The sequence below is a fragment of the Ylistrum balloti genome, unplaced genomic scaffold, assembly GCF_031769215.1.
Source record: "Ylistrum balloti isolate Yb309-2 unplaced genomic scaffold, AGI_CSIRO_Ybal_v1 Utg369808, whole genome shotgun sequence".
NCBI classification, from domain to species: Eukaryota; Metazoa; Mollusca; class Bivalvia; order Pectinida; family Pectinidae; genus Ylistrum; species Ylistrum balloti.
In genome coordinates, this window is record NW_026781982.1 from 1,755,384 (window position 1) to 1,769,293 (window position 13,910).

The following is a 13,910-nucleotide window of genomic DNA, read 5'->3' on the forward strand; positions in this document are numbered from 1 at the left end:
TTGTGATAGAGTAGAGAAATATCAACTTCTGCACGAAAAACTATTTAAACACTTGATGTCGCCAAGAACGCCAATCACGTGTCAGGAGACATCTGACTTGGCGACAAATTGCATCCAAAGTTTAAAAATTCCCCATACATGTCCAGCGTACACACACTTCAAGGATTCGTTCTAAAGTTTCCAACCCCGTACCTCCGAAACCCGACGGTCGCTCTCGGTGTCGGGAATAGATAACGATTTTCTGATGTAAGGATTGCGATAATCGAGTTACTGGGAAACAGAAATGTCCCGTGGATTTGAAATTTGTTTATTGTAAAATCACCCTTGGCAACATTCGTTTACAGCGTCATATTGTGTACATTTTCATTTCTATTTTCATGTTATAAAGTTGTTTGGGTCAGCCAGCTGGACGTCAAATAAGGTAAAACTTTACACAAACAGTATCGTATCACCTGTCGCGGTCAGTTTGCGGACACCGACACCTGTCCTGCGTGATTAGTTTAACAACAGGTGTATATGTTGATCATACGATTAAAACATGTATGTACATACGTGTGTGCTTAGCGAGCTCACAACACCCGTTCTATAGGTTGTTTCACTGTCGGTATAACGCTGTCCTCAACGTTATGGATATAAAACCGATTTTGTTTTGTATCTCCTGGATCAGTACATGTTCGGGATTTTTCTTTTCCCCGTGGTCTGGAGGAGACCCATCACAGGTACTCATAGTTACTAATCCGGCTAATCAACTGTTGTTTATAAACATTTGCCGTATCATTGGTTTCTAACCCATCTCTACTTTGTCTTCCAAATCTTTAACATTCAGACTATTTGTTATAAACTGTTTACTCTTTCTGGCTTTTGTTATTGTTAATTTAACTATAGTGTAGTTCTGTTTGTTTGAAATTAAATGTACACTTACCGTTTTAGCGAAATGTTTGTTTTTCGAAATATAATACAAATAAATAAGTATACGCTTTATAAAGCTACATTTGGAGGAAATTTATTGAGAATAAGAAGGTCTCAGTAAATTAGCAATCTCTTAAGCTCCCCGTGCTTTGTCCAGTTGTTATGTCATGAAACCACTTAAGAAGTATATTGCACTCATTATAATCAAAGTCAATTGAACATGATTTACTAAATTATATGTAACTGTCAAGTTTCTCGAGCTTAGAACAACTTATTTTTGTAAATCGCTTTTACTGGACCAAGCATCTTTAAAAATTTCAAAGCGTCTGAAAGATGAAGATGGGATATCAAATGTAAACTTCCGGGTTTAAACGTGCTTGTGGAACACATGTCCACCTCAACACGTTTGTCTGTGGTAGGAAGTCATATCGGGCACGTAACACCATCCGCTTCCACACCAAAGGTAAAATAGATATGTGGAGATTCGTTGTTAATTATAACTTATGGTGTCCTGAAAATGTCACTCGTTCAAATTGGGATGTGGCAGTCCAAGGTCTGCAATGTCATCCAGATCTAACGTTAAACATCTTGTCACATTTACAGTTCCTGTGTTGGTTGTTTTGGTATTATGGTGACTTGTATCGTTTATTCAGTTTTATTTGGACAATACTTACAATAGTTCAATATTATTATCTTAATCTATGAGTTGTCTCCCTTCTATCACAGATCACGATGGCAGGCCAGAGTGGAGGCAGTAGCCCCCCTTTGACCACTCACATACTGGACACGGCGCGTGGTCGCCCGGCACAGGGTGTGGCCATGACGCTTTCTAAACTCGACCAGAGTGGGCAATGGCAAACAGTGGAAACAGGGTCAGTAATTTGTTTTGAAAAGCCGTGTGACTTGTTAAAACTATGCTGTATACAACTGATAGCGAATAGACAGTCCAACTCCTTCAGACTAACTTTATACATACGTACAGGAAATTATAGCTAGAGAGTGGCTGTCAGTCTCCGCGTTCAGCGTAAAAACAGTGATTAGGTCGGTGTCAATGTACAATGAAATTCAGATAATCTTATTACTATGAACTTATTACAGTTTTGAATGTTTCCTTCCATCTGTTCCTGTCAGGGACGTCCATGTTCCAAGTGTAGAGACTGACATAAGTAATATTTCAGTTTATCTGACATTTTGGTTTATTTTTAAAGATCGTCATCACTCCCTTCGTTTCCTGTTGTAATACATGATGTATTGGATAAATATTTAACCATTTTCAGAATAATTAAAGAAAACTAATATCGCTGTTGTTGTTCCAAAACCTTTAGGGGTATTTTGCCCTTCAGCTGTGACTCGGATCATTTAACCATTTACAATCACGGAAAATTCCATTATAACTATTTCAGCCTTCTTTTGTTACGTACTTAGAAAAATCCCTAAACTTGTAAAAGAACCCACAATATCTGGCTTCTAAAAACTATGCTTTATCGTGTGTTTTAGGGGAAATTATTACCATAGAAAGCCGGTCCAAGTAAAATTAATAAACGTATTTTTTTTCGTAAAAAATTGAAATACCACAATCATCTTTAAGTGGATGGCTGGTTAAGCCGGCATATTGTAATAAACGTGACTAGATATTATGAAAGGCCATATATTATACAAATTCACTGCTAATAAACTATATGATGTTTAATAACATATTAAGGATATAAGCTTACCGATGCTGGTTGATTCTTTATAAAATGTCTTGTCTCCAGGATAACCAACACAGACGGACGAGGTGGGTTTTTTGGTAGCAGTGACAAATGGACAGCCGGTACTTATAAACTGTACTTTGATACTGGAGCCTACTTTGCCAGTCTACACACTAAAGGTTTCTACCCATATGTCGAGGTCAGTGACACCGAGATTTATGTCTATCTGCTTCTATTTCAATAATTAATATTGGAACAATTTTGACCCTCTGAGGATAAGGGATGGAAAGTTTGATATTTTTGACCAGTCTGAAGTAAGATATCTTTCACTCTAAATAGAATTAACTGAATTATGTATACAGTGTATACAGCGGTACACGTTTATTTGCAATATGTTTGATTATTATTATCATTATGATATTCTTAACGGCCCGTCAAAATATAAAAGGTCATTAGGTCCACCAACCGGTAAAACACACAGCGATCCAAAAAGGAAATAACATCAAACATACTAAAAGGCTATAGGTTTGAAAACGGTAGTTTCAGAAATCGAAATCCATTGAAAATATTTACTGGCATATTGGTAACAAACGGAAGTCTCCATGTCAGACAATAGTACATCTCTTTATGTATTATACCTAGGCTTTGTATGGCAGTGAATGTTTGTTGTTGGTGCAGTACTCGTAAAACAACAAAAATACATGGTTGGTGCTAGATTTTTACCAGGATCGGATGTTAGATAAAACAATATTCTATTCATCAACAAATATACAAGGAGAAGACACAAACTAAGAAGCCGTGAAAAAATTGATTTTACAGCCAGCTTGTAGCCTATGTAAGTCCTATAAGTGGAGATGTGTTTTCAATCACGTTTCAATGAGGCCAAGACCAGAAGCTTATTTTTTTTAATTTATGAAATTTTCATATTTTCACTTTAAAGAGTACTTTATTTTTTCACTAAAATTGAACAGAATCCTCAAATTCAGTGGTGATGAAGTTTTCCGGGAAAGTTGGTGACATGTCGGCTTGTCACGGGTTATGTTTTCTTTACTTAATTGCTTATTGTTAATCACAAATATTGTAATAGTTCGTGTAGAGAAAAACAAATCTACGATAAAAGTTGAGAAGATCAATACACCATGTGACTGAATGAGACGTCTTGCTCCTACCTTGTTTGTCAAATGTCTCTGTCACGTGAGTCATTTGTGTGATAGAACCTGACACGTGCATGTCTTATTTCAGGTTGTGTTCTATATTGAAGACCCGGGCCAGCATTACCACGTGCCTTTGTTGTTAAGCCCGTATAGCTACTCCACCTATCGGGGAAGTTAATAGGCCAAGTGGGCGATAATTAATAAACAGAAAATCCACATAAAGATATATGTTTTTTAGTCAGAATATAATTCCAATGATAATATTTGTTATATAATTGTTATTCTATATATGTAAATCTTTACGTAAATTGTATACAATAAATGATGTTATTACAAAGCACAATTCATTTTCTTTTTTATTATTTGTTTTTCAAATGAAAGATACGGTGGAATTAATGATACCGACTAATTTGATTCTCCATTACATGTTTGAAAGACTCGTTTTTACCTCGAAGGCATAAACACGTGTAAGATCATTTGTCTTGCTATTTTATCATTTTTGTTCCATTTTACACCCTGAAGGACAAAGGGTACCCGAGGTATGTTTTTACCACAACCCGAAACCGATGATACACTTTTGATTAAAACTGTCATCCGGAGGTGATGATGTCGGGAGCCGCCTTGACTTTACGGTATTACCTGTTAGCTATATAATAACTGTAACTATAGCTGGTGTTAGGACGAGGAGAGCAGGTTATATACTTTTGACTCCAAACCTTAAAATGACTGAATTTCAGTTTGACAATGTCTTCGTCAGGATTGGTGTTAGGATCTTACAAGAGATTACTGACATACCAATAGGAAGCAGTGTTCTCCAGGCTGACTTAATTTTGGTTATATACCAAAAAACCGAGTTTTATCAAAGGACTTTACGAAACAGGTACAAATACACTAGGAGTCCTACAAATATATTACAAAACCTATATTGATCCATTCTATATACCTGTTATTCTCGGAATTGGAAACTACGGACACGACAGACCGTTCTACATCTTCCTACAACCGTGACTGCATGACAGACGCAGGTTTTAATGATCCGTTATAATGGCAGCTATCATCTTTTCTTATGTGATTTTGAGTTGGAATTGATTCAAATAGACGCTTGTTATAATATACCTGGTGGTGTCGAGGATTTGTTTTGTATGAAGTGTGATGTTCACAAACGAACATATATATCCGATGTAGAATTAATTGTCTCGAAATACATTGTCTGTCTGTGTCGTTCTCGTCAGTTGTTACGGCATTCTGATGCAGTAAAGCAGTTCACTTGTCGACCGAAGCACCGTGACATCGTTTGATCTTTGTTTGGTGAGGAACAGATCCCTGACTGTTATGGATGTTTCCAGCTGTGTGACTGGTAATTAGAATGACAGCTTCAGACTTTGTTCCTAGATTTGTCAGTTAAAATACAACATTATATATATATCAATGAAATGATAACGACATTACGAACAATTGAATTGTCCAATTTTCAAGACAATCTGCCCCTTTATCAACACACAAAGTATTACACAAGTTACATCACATACATAGTACATAAAACAAATGAATATCGACCTCTGACATTGATACAGAAATACTTAAACGACAATGTCGACCAATAATATTTGTACAGAAATACTTAAACGACAATGTCGACCAATAACATTTGTACAGAAATACTTAAACGTCAATGTCGACCAATAACATTTGTACAGAAATACTTAAACGACAATGTCGACCAATAACATTTGTACAGAAATACTTAAACGTCAATGTCGACCAATAACATTTGTACAGAAATACTTAAACGACAATGTCGACCAATAACATTTGTACAGAAATACTTAAACGACAATGTCGACCAATAACATTTGTACAGAAATACTTAAACGACAATGTCGACCACTAACATTTGTACAGAAATACTTAAACGACAATGTCTACCAATAACATTTGTACAGAAATACTTAAACGACAATGTCGACCTCTGTAACATTGATACAGAAATACTAAAACGACAATGTCGACCAATGGGATTTTGCTTACTGTGTCACTACTGTCGTTCACAATTCCGTCACTTACCGTGTCACTATTATCGTTTACCGTGATGTCCATTCAATACATAGCCATAGAAATTGATGAAATAAAGAATGCTTTATTCGTAAGAGGAGCCCCTAAATGCTAGAGGTGAATAGTTATATTTCAAAGGGTTGTTTGAACACGTGTCCGATGTAAAATCAATTCAAATCTAATTATCGCGTTTTGTTTCATATTTAAATCCCCATATGGCAAACAGGTTAGGGGAGACTACTCTTATTATAGATCACGCCTACTGAACGATCGTCAAATTGAATTTTGTATCAGTGTTGTTAAATGATGTTTTCATGAAGTAAAAATATCTAAATCATATGATAAACAAAATTTGTAAAAGTATAAATCATGTATACATTATAGATCGATAACAACACTATTTTGTGTGTGTTTATTGTTATACACATAAATAATACCAATAACGGAACAAGTTATATACTGTACAAGCTAGATTTGATTGATTATTGATTTTTTTGTCACGTTGCATTGTTCTTGTTTCGAATTGTCTTTTTTATAATATCCATCCCTTTGTCTTTTGTTGTATGGCAAGGTGGTGCATGCGTTGTTGTTTACAAATACAGAATGCTGATGAAAAGCTATGAAATAGCTTTCAATTTGATATGGATATTCTACGTGTAATAGTACATCAGTAATCTCTTTGGCACCATTGATTGAAAAAAACCTAGAAAACAGATTTCCCTGGTTTTCACCCCGAGGTTTTAAGAAATTTTCATGATGACGTCATAATATTATGACGTAGATAGTGGTATTGTCTTTAATTATTGTTCGAATAATGTTGGCTCTGTTCTCCGCCATCTTAGTTGAAATAGGATATAATATGTATGTATATTGTAATCATATCCACCCGAAATTTGTTTTCAGCTTTCTGTTTAGTGTTCTACTCACATGAAGGTGAAGTTTAGTCATATCAGAGCTAAACATGTTCACGGTTCTATGTTTGCAGAGTCTGAACCGCCAACATAGACAGAATGTATTTTCCTCGTGGTATTCTTACTAGTTTAAATCGGCTTTCCTCTGCTTGGTGGAGGATTTTCTGTGTCTAGGAACATCGTTTGTTATCGTTAATATCTGTTGTCCAGTCTCCGCTATAACCGCTGGTAATCAAATTTTTCTACAACAAAAACAACTCTTGTGCTTCGCAGGAGTTCAGATGATTTTTAAGAAAGTTATCTTCCACGTCTGCATCATTTGTGCCCCCGCCGAGTTACATAATTGTGTGCTTCCATTCTTGGCTAATTACCAAAATTGTTGTGTGCCAACCCGTCGTCGGTTTTAGTTTTACTGTCTGTTTCCTGTAGGAATTTCTCATTATGCCATTTCCCCTGGATAATCCAACTATAACAGTGCTTTTGTGTCGTTCTGATACATCTAGATAATATACATTCCAGAGGTGTTTCCCAGTAGTAGTTTATTGTCGACTCTTTGTAGGCTTATAACTAATGACTTAATTTATTTTACAATAATTGCGAAGCAAGTTTTTCCAACTTATATTAATCACTCTTGTTGGCTCGGATGAAAGCGCGCGAGGGTTCTAACTGTGGGAGGAAACTGGAGTACCCAGGGAAAAACTACGTGGTCGGGCAGGTGACCCCATACCTTTTCACATCCATTCCGGGAATCGAACCCCGGACAGCTAGGTGAAAGGCGAGTGCGTTACCACTGCACCACCCGACTAGTAGAAATAAATGAAAATATTTAAAAGTTATTTACTATAAATTACATTTCTCATCTCAATACATTTAATGCATTGATTGAACAATTTAATTAACTTATTTATCTACCATATTACAAATCTCTTCAACATTGTTCGATAATCCTGATACATTATGTGTAATATTTTGTTTATTTTTTTATCGTTGGTCCAGTGTACATGCAGATTTAGCAAACCATGACTAATTGTTTAAAGGAAAGCTTAGCGATGTCCCATGCATACGTTCATCATTCTGTACTTTACAATGCTGATTTAATGGCGCAATTTGAACATTGATTATTTTTCGAGCCTAGAAATTTGTTATCAGCCAAGTTAATGAGAGGAAATTGAGTTATACACCCCGCCGACATGTTAACGGCAACAAACACTGACTAAATGTTATGTTGTTGATCAATTACGTTTGAAATTCGACATTCCTGTCATTGTGACGATTGTACAGAAATACTAAAACGACAAGTTCAGTCACTGTGGCACTTATACAGAAATACTAGATCGACAAGTTCGGTCACTGCGACACTTATACAGAAATATTAAATCGACAAGTTTGGTCACTGCGACACTTATACAGAAATACTAAATCGACAAGTTCGGTCACTGCGACACCTGTACAGAAATACTAGATCGACAAGTTCGGTCACTGCGACACTTATACAGAAATACTAGATCGACAAGTTCGGTCACTGCGACACTTGTACAGAAATACTAAATCTACAAGTTCAGTCACTGTGGCACTTGTACAGAAATACTAGATCGACAAGTTCAGTCACTGCGACACTTATACAGAAATACTAAATCGACAAGTTCGGTCACTGCGGCACCTGTACAGAAATACTAGATCGACAAGTTCGGTCACTGCGACACTTGTACAGAAATACTAGATCGACAAGTTCGGTCACTGCGACACTTATACAGAAATACTAGATCGACAAGTTCGTCACTGCGGCACCTGTACAGAAATACTAAATCGACAAGTTCGGTCACTGCGACACTTGTACAGAAATACTAAATCGACAAGTTCAGTCACTGTGACACTTGTACAGAAATACTAGATCGACAAGTTCAGTCACTGCGACACTTATACAGAAATACTAAATCGACAAGTTCGGTCACTGCGGCACCTGTACAGAAATACTAGATCGACAAGTTCGGTCACTGCGACACTTGTACAGAAATACTAAATCGACAAGTTCGGTCACTGCGACACTTGTACAGAAATACTAAATCGACAAGTTCGGTCACTGCGGCACCTGTACAGAAATACTAGATCGACAAGTTCAGTCACTGTGGCACTTATACAGAAATACTAGATCGACAAGTTCGTCACTGCGGCACCTGTACAGAAATACTAAATCGACAAGTTCGGTCACTGCGGCACCTGTACAGAAATACTAGATCAACAAGTTCAGTCACTGTGGCACTTATACAGAAATACTAGATCGACAAGTTCGGTCACTGCGACACCTGTACAGAAATACTAAATCGACAAGATCAGTCACTGTGGCACTTGTACAGAAATTCTAGATCGACAAGTTCGGTCACTGCGACACTTATACAGAAATACTAGATCGACAAGTTCGGTCACTGCGACACTTATACAGAAATACTAGATCGACAAGTTCGGTCACTGCAGCACTTGTACAGAAATACTAGATCGACAGGTTCGGTCACTGCAACCCTTGTACAGAAATACTAGATCTACAAGTTCGGTCACTGCAACCCTTGTACAGAAATACTAGATCGACAAGTTCGGTCACTGCGTCACCTGTACAGAAATACTAAATCGACAAGTTCGTCACTGCAACCCTTGTACAGAAATACTAGATCGACAAGTTCGGTCACTGCTGCGCTTATACAGAAATACTAAATCGACAAGTTCGGTCACTGCGACAAGTTCGGTCACTGAAACACTTGTACAGAAATACTAAAACGACAAGTTCGGTCACTGCGACGCTTGTACAGAAATACTAAATCGACAAGTTCTGTCACTGCGACACTTGTACAGAAATACTAAATCGACAAGTTCGGTCACTGCGGCACCTGTACAGAAATACTAGATCGACAAGTTCAGTCACTGTGGCACTTATACAGAAATACTAGATCGACAAGTTCGTCACTGCGGCACCTGTACAGAAATACTAAATCGACAAGTTCGGTCACTGCGGCACCTGTACAGAAATACTAGATCAACAAGTTCAGTCACTGTGGCACTTATACAGAAATACTAGATCGACAAGCTCGGTCACTGCGACACCTGTACAGAAATACTAAATCGACAAGATCAGTCACTGTGGCACTTGTACAGAAATTCTAGATCGACAAGTTCGTCACTGCGACACTTATACAGAAATACTAGATCGACAAGTTCGGTCACTGCGACACTTATACAGAAATACTAGATCGACAAGTTCGGTCACTGCAGCACTTGTACAGAAATACTAGATCGACAGGTTCGGTCACTGCAACCCTTGTACAGAAATACTAGATCTACAAGTTCGGTCACTGCAACCCTTGTACAGAAATACTAGATCGACAAGTTCGGTCACTGCGTCACCTGTACAGAAATACTAAATCGACAAGTTCGTCACTGCAACCCTTGTACAGAAATACTAGATCGACAAGTTCGGTCACTGCTGCGCTTATACAGAAATACTAAATCGACAAGTTCGGTCACTGCGACAAGTTCGGTCACTGAAACACTTGTACAGAAATACTAAAACGACAAGTTCGGTCACTGCGACGCTTGTACAGAAATACTAGATCGACAAGTTCGGTCACTGCGACCCTTGTACAGAAATACTAGATCGACAAGTTCGGTCACTGAGGTACCTGTACAGAAATACTAAAACGACAAGTTCGGTCACTGCGGCACCTGTACAGAAATACTAGATCGACAAGTTCGGTCACTGCGACACTTGTACAGAAATACTACATCGACAAGTTCGGTCACTGCGACGCTTGTACAGAAATACTAAAACGACAAGTTCGGTCACTGCGACGCTTGTACAGAAATACTAGATCGACAAGTTCGGTCACTGCGACATTTGTACAGAAATACTAGATCGACAAGTTCGGTCACTGCGACATTTGTACAGAAATACTAGATCGACAAGTTCGGTCACTGCGACACTTGTACAGAAACACTAGATCGACAAGTTCGGTCACTGCGGCACCTGTACAGAAATACTAGATCGACAAGTTCGGTCATTGCGACACTTGTACAGAAATACTAGATCGACAAGTTCGGTCATTGCGACACTTGTACAGAAATACTAGATCGACAAGTTCGGTCACTGCGACGCTTGTACAGAAATACTAAATCGACAAGTTCGGTCACTGCGGCACCTGTACAGAAACACTAGATCGACAAGTTCGGTCACTGCAACCCTTGTACAGAAATACTAGATCGACAAGTTCGGTCACTGCAACCCTTGTACAGAAATACTAGATGGACAGGTTCGGTCACTGCGGCACCTGTACAGAAATACTAAATCGACAAGTTCGGTCACTGCGACACTTATACAGAAATACTAGATCGACAAGTTCGGTCACTGCGACACTTGTACAGAAATACTAGATCGACAAGTTCGGTCACTGAGGTACCTGTACAGAAATACTAAAATGACAATTTCGGTAATTTTGTTATGTTTATTTATTATAAGAAAGACGACAAGCACATGTATTTATTCTGCACCATGACTTATTCTAATGAAATAAAACGCGGCGTGTAGGTTACGGCAAACCTCGGGGACTTCATGTTTATCAGCAGTGTCTATGGACAGCAATCTCGAAGTTTGTACAAATGACAAACAAATGAATAGCACTATTTAGTGCAAAGCACATTATCATACATACATTTCTATAAAGTATACGCCAAGCTCATCAGTAAACAGGCTACGGTAGAACTATGTTACACTAGTAACTAATTGATACCTGAATGAGAATCACACTGATACACATGTCTCACGATCTAAGTAGACACAGTGATAACACAGAAAATACACGTATTATGTCATAAAACTCTCTATGTTGGGGCACTTCAGTATTTAGATGTCACGTGACATCACAAATTGATTTTCACAGGTCTGGCAAACGGAAAATTAAAACTATTCCTTTGATTTATTAGCTATGGGTTATCTGGGGACCAAGGCTGCCGTTTGTAAAGTTTATTATCTTACTACTTTAGAGAAAAAAACACGTTTACCGTTTAGTTTTATTTTTTTTCAATAGGTTTTAACGACGTAATGGTTGTATAAACCAATGAAAGTACAGGTAGATATCGGTGCTTGGAAAATGAAACAAAATAATTCGCGAACTTCCCGGTAGGTGTCCTTGTAGAATACTACTAATGTCACCACAATGTTAAGTCGTGGATAACGACCTGACAATAACATGGCGGCACAGGATCCAGTGCCTGGATGCTCCCAACATCCAGGTATGGGTTTTGTCTACGTGTGTAAGACCTGTGACAATCAGCTGATCTGTATGGATTGTGTAGTAGGCTATCATAATCAACATGACCTTGGCAAATTAACGGAGCATATTTTGGACCAAAAACGTCAAATTCGGCAATTTCAGGAAAAACTTTTAAAAACGGACATTCCAAAATTAGAGAAAGATATTGAAGAAAATGATGAAAGGTTCGATGAAAGTAGTGAACAGCTAAGGAAAGTGATAGACGACATCAAAAGCCAGGGTGAAAGTATTAAAACAGAAATCGATCGACTTATTGAGAAATCAGTAAAACTTTGTAGAGAATTGGTGAAAGCAAATTCCGAAATCACTGTGAAGAATAAGACTACATTGATAAAACACGTAAGGGAAGTAATTAGACCCCGACTAGCCAGATGTCAGCAGGTAGTGACTTCCGGTTCAAATTTTGACGTCATCACTGTAGCAAAAGAAGTCAGGTGTACTTCAACTGCACCACCGGATGTAGGAAGTTTGAAGACAGCAGTCTTCAAACCGGGAACAGTTCATACTGGACATCTAGAGGGGATGTTAGGTACGGTACTATTTGACAGTGAGAATCCTGTATTTCAATCTCTCCCAAAGACTACTCTTGTTTCCAGTTTCAAAGCACCCTTTCAATACGATGTTTGTCATATATGTGGTACAGGTGACGAGGCTTGGTTGTCATACTGGAATGAAAGCAAAATATACCGAGTGGATCAAAAAGGAGACAGCAAGGAGAGGATAAAGTGTAAAGTCAAAGTGGAGTCAATCAGCGTCTCGCCGACCACGGGGAGGGTGTGGTTCTGTGTCAAAGAAGACAAAAGCATCAGGGAATGTACGTCGGATGGTAAGATGGTGATACGTTTTAAGGTAGAATCTGCCCCGAGGTCTTTGTGTACCACACGAGAAGACATGGTGGTGGTGGGAATGAAGGGTGGAATATTCCTGTATGCAATAGACGGACGGAGGGTGACACATGGAGCGGGCAGTGTTTGTAGACAGAAGGCGAATGTGCCCAATCGCATCACGTGTTGTCCATACACCGGAAATATAGCTGCTGTTGATAATGACGGTGTGGATTTTGAGAACTACATTAATGGCAAGGAACAAGGAAAACAGCCGCGGGTCATTCTGATGGACAACCATCTGGACCTTAAATTCCAATGTCGGTACTTGGAGCCTATGAACCTACAAACAGGTGAAAGTCAACAGTCCAAGTTCTACCCGCGTGACGTTTGTTTTGACGGAGGAGGCGATGTTCTTACGGCGGAAGGGGTGACAAAGTCAGTGATGCTTATAGACGGGGACAATGGACACTTCCTGCGGACTATATACGTCTGTGATGTATCGGTACCACGGTGCATCAGCCTACAGGGTGATCGTGTCATCTGGATCGGAGACGAGGCTAATACATTTACAATAATGAAATACAGATGAAAACCGTGACGTGAGACCCTCCTGATCAAATCCAGATAAATTTATCCTCTTCGTTCAGTGATAAGTGACTTTACGCAATACAACACTAAGAAACAAGGATAAACATACACAGTCTTTAATATCAAGGAATGGCGTCCGTGACCAACTCTGATAGGACGAGATGATATCTAACAGTTTAAACACGCGTATCACCGATATTCGTATGTACATTCACAAACAATTAAGAAAGTTAGGGGTGGTGTATTGATTGATTTTGAATCTGTTAAAGTACTGAGCCAGATAAATTGATAAAACTTCTGTTGTATTCGTAAGTGAAACCCTAGATATGCTAAAGGAGAATATTTATATCCATGCTGGCAGAGGTTAGCCTGATATCAAAATGGCTGGCTGTGTTGTGTGTATTGTAATGTTCGCAGATATTTCCAGTGAAGATTAATTACCTTATAATTGTGTTCTTTTTGT

At 38.4% G+C, this 13,910-nt stretch overlaps 2 protein-coding genes across 2 annotated transcripts; both read left to right on the plus strand.

Moving 5' to 3' along the window:
- Nucleotides 1–1,263: 1,263 nt before the first annotated feature.
- Nucleotides 1,264–4,097, plus strand: LOC132544754 (5-hydroxyisourate hydrolase-like). The gene is made up of 4 exons (XM_060208403.1): nucleotides 1,264–1,372; nucleotides 1,636–1,781; nucleotides 2,664–2,799; nucleotides 3,843–4,097. The coding sequence occupies exons 1-4, from the start codon at nucleotides 1,298–1,300 to the stop codon at nucleotides 3,930–3,932; spliced, it is 447 nt and encodes a 148-aa protein (XP_060064386.1). The 5' UTR covers nucleotides 1,264–1,297; the 3' UTR covers nucleotides 3,933–4,097.
- Nucleotides 4,098–11,948: 7,851 nt separating this feature from the next.
- LOC132544784 (uncharacterized) lies at nucleotides 11,949–13,448 on the plus strand. The gene has a single exon (XM_060208429.1). The coding sequence runs from the start codon at nucleotides 11,949–11,951 to the stop codon at nucleotides 13,446–13,448; it is 1,500 nt and encodes a 499-aa protein (XP_060064412.1).
- The last annotated feature ends 462 nt before the right edge of the window (nucleotides 13,449–13,910 follow it).

Excerpts from the sequence above, each read along its gene's own strand:
- LOC132544754 (XM_060208403.1), top strand. The coding sequence starts at position 1,298 with ATGTCCACCTCAACACGTTTGTCTGTGGTAGGAAGTCATATCGGGCAC. Across the intron at positions 1,782-2,663 it reads TGGCAAACAGTGGAAACAGG|GATAACCAACACAGACGGAC; the intron begins GTCAGTAATTTG and ends TCTTGTCTCCAG. Across the intron at positions 2,800-3,842 it reads GTTTCTACCCATATGTCGAG|GTTGTGTTCTATATTGAAGA; the intron begins GTCAGTGACACC and ends GTCTTATTTCAG.
- LOC132544784 (XM_060208429.1), top strand. The coding sequence starts at position 11,949 with ATGGCGGCACAGGATCCAGTGCCTGGATGCTCCCAACATCCAGGTATG.